Source organism: Hibiscus syriacus, unplaced genomic scaffold (assembly GCF_006381635.1).
Source record: "Hibiscus syriacus cultivar Baekdansim isolate YM2019G1 unplaced genomic scaffold, ASM638163v2 tig00110384_pilon, whole genome shotgun sequence".
In the NCBI taxonomy this organism is placed as follows: domain Eukaryota; kingdom Viridiplantae; phylum Streptophyta; class Magnoliopsida; order Malvales; family Malvaceae; genus Hibiscus; species Hibiscus syriacus.
In genome coordinates, this window is record NW_024062715.1 from 7495934 (window position 1) to 7503235 (window position 7302).

General features: G+C 36.8%; 1 protein-coding gene across 1 annotated transcript; it reads left to right on the top strand.

Moving 5' to 3' along the window:
• Nucleotides 1-6123: 6123 nt before the first annotated feature.
• Nucleotides 6124-6671, top strand: LOC120122012 (LYR motif-containing protein 4-like). Its single transcript, XM_039141274.1, has one exon. The coding sequence runs from the start codon at nt 6237-6239 to the stop codon at nt 6507-6509; it is 273 nt and encodes a 90-aa protein (XP_038997205.1). The 5' UTR covers nt 6124-6236; the 3' UTR covers nt 6510-6671.
• Nucleotides 6672-7302: the final 631 nt, after the last annotated feature.

The window sequence follows — 7302 nt, forward strand, 5'->3', positions numbered from 1 at the left end:
ATAGCCATAAGAGTAACCTTGACGAGGGTAACCCTGCCTGCCAACAATAGATTAGTCGCCACCCAATTGTTCAATTTGTATCGAACTTTTGTCAATGATAAACTGAAACATACTCTTAATCACCCTACTATAAAACAAAGGCATGCCCATATAAGTGCCAAGGTCCTTGGAGCATTGACAGCCCACATAGGAGCACACTTTGTCCACAATGACATCATCAACATTAGTAGAAAAGAAAACTTTGGTTTTGTTCGTATTAATTTTTGGCCGAGAGAATCAACTAAAATGGTCTTCTGTCCCTTTGCTAAGGAAGATCAAATCATTCGCAAAGAACAAGTGGGAAAGAGAAGGCTCCCCTAGAGATAAAATCATAAGATCCCAGAGACCAGCATCTAACGCACAATGAATACTCTGTCCCAATCTTTACATGCAAATGACGAACAAATAAGAAAAAATAGGGCACCATTTCCTAATACCACTAGAAGGCTTGAACTCTTTCGAAAGAGAACCATTCCAAAGGATCTGAAAAGATGAGGATGTAACTGAATCTGTGATGATGCGATGGATATTCTTTTGACATCCTATATCTCTAATGGAATCAGACAAAAAAACCCAGCTAACTGGATCATAAGTCTTCTCGATATCAACTTTCAAAGCCATTTACTTAGTATTCCCTTTTTTTTCCATTATAAAGTGAATAACCTTTTGAGCAATAAGAAAATTATCTGTGATGCTTTGACCGACAAAGAAGTCGACTTGATTGGACGCAATTATCTTAGAAAAAATCAACTTGAATCTGTTTGCTATGATTTTCGTAAGCAGCTTATAGAGAACTGTACATAAATTGATTGGTCGAAAATCAGAGAATGATTCAGGGTCATCCACTTTTTGAATGAGAACCAAGATGATTTTAGTGAGGTCAAGATCTAACGAATTCTCGCAAAACTACCTTTGATCCAATTACACACTGATATGCCAATTTTATCCCATTGATTTTGAAAAAAACAGAGCATGTAACCCATCGATCCCGGGAGACTTCAGAGGATTCGTATAAAAAAGGACATGTTTTATTTCGTCGTCCGAGACATCACCATTGAGAAGTTGAAACTCTGAGGGCGAAAGACGGGGGAAGGCATTCCTAATCGGAAAATGCTCTGAGCATTGACCTTCATCCCGACAGAGCCCTTTAGAAAAAGGTTTCTCTTATAAGGGTGTCTTCGTCGTAACACCAATCCCCGTTGCTAATTCGTAAAGCTTGGATACGATTCTTTTTGTGCGGAGAACAGTTCGATAGTGAAAAATACTTGATATTCGGGTCACCCTCCGACACCGACAGCCAAGTACTTTTAGACTTCTGCTTCCACAGAAGCTCTTCATTATCAAGGATATCCTTCAACTTAGCTCGAATGTCCATATCCACCTCTTTTAAATTATCATTACCGTGAAAACCCACGGCTGCTTGCACCCTAGAGAGATGTCGCTTCAGCCATTTCTTCTCCTGAATAATATGCACGAAAACATTCTTATTCAAAGACTAGAGGGCATCAATAAACTTCGTTAAGTTGTGTTTCATATTCCCTTCCATATGCTAATTCTCCCGAACAAAAGAACCTGGAAAAAAGCGAAACAATCGTTGACCAATACTTTTCAACGAAAAGGTAGCCCGGAGGAGGAGGGGCCTATGATCATACTTAAAGTGCGGGAGATGATACATAAACGCCTCAGGAGCAATCCTATTCTAGTGTTCGTTGGCCAGTATTCTATGAAGCCTTTCTAGAGTTCCGCCTCGTTTCCAAGTAAAAGGCAGTCCTTTTGAAACCCAATTAAAAAAGATTAGAGCTTTGGAGGAAATCTTGCATTCGATACCTCTTTTTGCACCACCCCAGGTATCGGAATTAATAAGAATGACATTAAAATCACCTCCTAAGGTCCAAGGTGCTCCGCTCGCCAATTGAATGTCACTAAGGTCCCTCCATAAAGCCTTGTGTTTATAACTCTCAGGACTACTGCTGACCAAAGTTATCAAAATGGGTAAAGGAAAATTTGTACATGTAACCCACGCGTGAATGAATTGAGGGTGGGTAGCTATAACGTCAACCGTAATGGTAGAATTCCAAAACAACCAAATACCTCCCAAGAAGTTGATGGCCTGCACTCTATTCGAGTTATGGAACCCAAGTTTCGCTATGATTTTGTCTGCTTTGTAATCGTTGATTCTTGGTTCAAGAAAAACCATCATGTTTGGCTTGGGCTCTCGTATATATTCCTTAAAGACTCGAGAATTTACATTCGTTGTTACCTCGACATTTCCACGATAAGAAGGTAAAAATCCATAACAAAAAAATGAATAGAAATACTTCTACTGGCTATAACCGGACGTATTATTTGATTGTTTCGTCCCATTGGATTGGCATTTAATCTACTCCTAGATGTTATTGATAACATCGGTCATGGCTTCCTGAACTGATGGTCGGGCCGGAGGGCTTCCTATGAACCTTATTCCTTTATTGCGATTGACGTAAAGGGTTGTCGTGCCTTTAGTCCAGGACGTACGACGGATAGTAGGGGAAGGAGTATTCAATGGGTTCTCGTTTTATGAAGAGGGTATCGATTGGAACGTGAACGCCTCCTTGGGATCAAGCATCGTAGTTAACATCCGTTCACCTGCACCCAAAGAATTTTCGAAAGTGGGATTAGTATTGCAAATAAAATTTGAGCCATTCGAACTAACCGCTTCCGCTGCTTTAGATTCTGTCGTGAGATTATCCATATCCATGCTCGTGGAGTACAAAGCTATAGAACTTTGCATGGTAATATTCATCCCATTCTCGTGCATGAGAGGGTTAACGTGAGATGAGGTAGGAGGAGGCGTATCCTGGGATGGAATTTGGCACGTGGTTTTTGCTATACCCCACTTTATTCATTTGGGCTGCCAACGGTCTGGTTTGAGTAATCGGTTGAGACACCTGATTAAGCACGTGATAAGCGTTGTAATAGTTAAATAAATTTTTTTTTTTATTTTCAAATAAAATAAATAAAAATGAAGTAAAGAGAAGAAAAGTCGACCCGCATGTCCTAAGGAGCTTCGTAAAATTCTCTTGATCCTGTTTTTAGTGAGAAAGTAAAAAGAAAAATATGGGTTTTAAAATAGGAGAATAAAAATTGAAAATAAATTGTAAAATAAATCAAAGTAGAATGAAAAGTTGTGAAATAAAATGAGAGTAAATTTTGAGAAAGGTAATGATAGATTAAAAATAGCCTAGTCTCGCTTTGTCTCAATTTCAAATTGATCATCGAAAGATTTTACTCTAGATACATGCATGTTACAGTCTACAAGGCTCAACCTTTGTAACTTACTTTTTTCTTCGGTAAATGAATATTCTCAAGTCTATCTCTAGAATTCAATCCTTACTTGGACTAATCACAGCTATCACCATTAGCATTAATACAACTTTAAGCACTGAAAAAACTCGTGCTCGGGTTATGGTGTCTCACTGAGAATCGAATCCGATCACGTTTCACCTTAGTGAGCCGCCACTAAGTTTGTTTATAGGAAGTTGAATTACAACCAACCGATTCTTTCTCCCAAATTATAAATTAAAACACCCTTCAAATCTAAGATGTCTTTTTAAATTGAGAGTGTTAAGATTATTAAAGAGATAGTCATTTGCCAAATCAAGTTTTCAGAAAATCGAGAATGTCATCTGAAGATGTTAAGTGTTTTTCAATTCTCACAAACAAAATTGAGTCATCGCTAAGCATTTGGCTAAATGAAAATTTAGCTAAGCATGATAGAAATCATGCTTAACCTTTTTTAAAAGGAAGTAAGAAGAAAACTAAAGTTAAAACGAAGATGAAAGAAAAGAAAAATTTTATAAAAAAAACCCGAAGAAAAAAGTCATATTCAATACACCTTTCAAGCTTCACCCTAAGAGGTATTTGTAGCCAGTGGCAGACCCACAACTTGGTGAGAGTGGGCACGTACTTACCCTAAAATCTGAATTTTCTTCGATTAGTTACTTATTTTATTGATGATTTTCACCCTAAAATATGAGTTTCCTTCGATTAGTTACTTATTTTACAAACGGTGCCCACTATGAAATTTTATTTGTACTCATCCCATTTAAAAATTTTATGTTGTTAACATATATGTGCTCACTCTTAAAAATATTTCTAGATCTGCCACTGTTTATAGCCTAGAAAATTATAAGAGATAAACTTCCTAAAAAAATAAAAGATAATATTCAAAGTAAAATAAAAATATCCTAATAATAATTTAAAAAATTTATCCAAAAAATTTATCATAAAATTTAAACTTAAATTCCTAAAACAACTTTAATAAATGTGTTCATCCACCTTCCAAGAGTATTGACTGGACCTTCTAGAAATTATTGTTGGTTACTAGATCGTTAGATTCTGCCACGTTGTATTGCATCGTGCCCCAAGTCGTGCTCATGTTTCTTGTCATGATTCTAAAAATAAAAAAAATAAAAAAAAATTAGCCCCCTTTACTATTGATTATGAAAAATAAGCTCATGTCACGAAAATAAGTAAAACATAACCAAATCAGTAACATCAAATAAATATAGAGAAATAATAACCAACAAAATATATACAAATCCAACCACTCATCAACATTCATTGTTACCGTGGGAGAGTTGGTCAAATTAGGCATGATCTCTCTATCCTTGGAAGTAACACTGGGAATGGCAATTTCATTATTTTCTCCTTATGTTTCTCTATTAGATTGTTTAAGCCTTCCTTTAGGCGCGGGATTCTCAATCAAAGCCCGGAAACGGAATCTTGACTTAGTACTTTTCGTCTTTTTCGTCATTTCTGTTTGTGGCCGTCGATGCCGTTTCTCCACCATCATCCACGAGCCGTAAGACTCCTCCACCAAAGTACCAGGATTGTTTGTTTAGATTATCTTTGGCCCACTTTTAGTACTGTTATCTGATATAACATCGTGATTCGAGTCTGGGACATTGATCGAGTTGTCCCTGCTATTGTGATCTTGGATGATAAAGGTACAAGCTTCCTTCAAATGACCAAATCTACCGTAGGAAAAACATATGAATGGAAGATTTTCGTATTTCATGATCTGAATTTTATTCCCAGTAACCACCTGAGAGACTAAAAGTTTTTTTAGTTCGACATAGACGACCACTCTAGCAAACCTTCTCATGTTACTCGCGTTTTTGTGAAAATCTAACTCCACATCTTTCCCAACAAATTTACCAATGTTAGAAAGAAGCGACTTTTTGTACATGTATTAGGGAAGTCTTGGGAAGCGAATCCTAGCGATGATCGTTGTGGGGTACAGTTGAGTGGTGCTAAATTACCTCATCCATGGTTGTACCGTGAGATATTGACCATAAATGATCCACGACCCTTTAGACAGGACTTTCTCATAATCCTCCTCTAATTGAAACTTGACTAAAAAATATTCGTTTTCTAGATCCATGAGCGTAAAGGGTTTGGTCGGCTTCCAAAGGGAAAAGGCTTTGTTGGCGAGAGCGTTCAGGCCAATATTTCGTCGTAAAAGCTTCAACACAATTGTTTGAGTCATACTCGCTTCTATGAGTCGGTAGGCACGATCAGAAAATTAAATGGACGGTAAACTAAATTTGGTACCCATCATTACATCCTCATCAGTGATGTCAATGTCCTCCTCATCCTACAGGATACTTCCGCCTTTACCAGTTCTATCTCAGGAATTGTCAGCCAAGATCGATGCGTAAGACTTTGGTAATGTCTCACGATTATCAGTAATCATATCCGAACCGTGGTTGATTTCATCTTTGTCCTCCTTGAATCAAACCTTCTTAGTAGCATCAGAAATAGCCAGGAAGATCCAAGATTCTGTTAGTGTTTCAAGCTCCGTCTCATGGTTCATTTCAGAAATGTTTGTTTATCCAGAATTCAGTTAAACATTTTTGGAGAATAAAATAGAATTTATTAAGACTAATAAAAATTAACTTAAATAGAAGAATTTTGTAAATGAAAATGAATGTTATATCATAAATTAATCGAGAGTGTATTATTTTTATAATATTTTTTTTGGTATATTTGAAGAAAAAGAAGGACCTAGCGTAGCGAATCATCCGTCACCGTGAACAAGGGCACTGCAAAGGTCCCCTTTTCCCACGACTGGTCTAGAAAAAGAAAATCTCACTCATTTTCTCGGAAAATTTAATATCCTTAGAAGAAGGGGGAAAAAAGGAAAGAAAAGGCAAATGGCGGCAGCGCCGACGAGAATAGATGTTTTACAGCTTTACCGATCACTCATGCGAGTGGCGCGACAGTTCTGTGATTACAACATAAGGGAGTACACAAAACGGCGAACCATCGACGCGTTTCGAGACAATAAGATCTTAACCAACTGCTCTCAGCTCTCCGCCGCGTTCTCCGACGGTAAGGCTCAGCTGGAAGTCGCCAAAAGACGGGCTTTGGTTTATTCACTCTATGCTCCGAAGGTCAAAAGTATAATGGATATTAAGCCTTCTTAAAAATATTTATCATTGCATTCTGACTTGATCCCTTTGAGAAATAAAAAAAGGAAAAACTTTGATTCATTGAGATAAATTTCAAGTTTTATACCGTATGAAGTGAATTTTGCTATACATGCACTGTTTGAGATAAATGACATGTTGGGTTCTGTTTGTTTTCTTTTATTATAAGCGGGTATTCCTTTTTCTTTCAAATTTTCTTCTTGTTGAAGTTAATGATTCTCTTGGCTACTAAATTAGTACCTTTTTGTCCGTTTTGGGTGAATGATAATCTTGGATTTTTGGTTGTGTGGTAGAACTTGAATAGATTTGCCAATTGGAAGTAGTTAAAGTAGAAAATTCGGAAATCATTTTTACAGGAAACAGACCCTATATTTGATAATTGATGTGTATCATGTGTTATTCTGGTTTTCATAGTTGTTTATATCCTTGTAGATATAAATCAAGTCAAAGCCATGTTTTCAAGTGTTAGTAAAGTAGAAAACATTGGAGTTGTGACCATTTAAGAGCTTAGTCAAAGACTGATATTAGAGGTTTAGAGTGTGGTTTGTTAAGTTAAATTTGATTGCATTTGCAGGTTTCGGATTAATGTCAATTGTCTTGTAACTAGAAGAAAATGTCTTCGATGGTATCTTCCGTACTTTGTCTTATTTCCAATCCTTTAGGTCAGAGGTGAAGTAGTTATGTAAGTCGATAACATTCAAGTTATGGCCTTCAAACAACTTAGTTAAAGACTGATATTGGAGTTCTAAGTTATGATCTGTTAAGTTAAATTTGATTTCATTTCCGGACA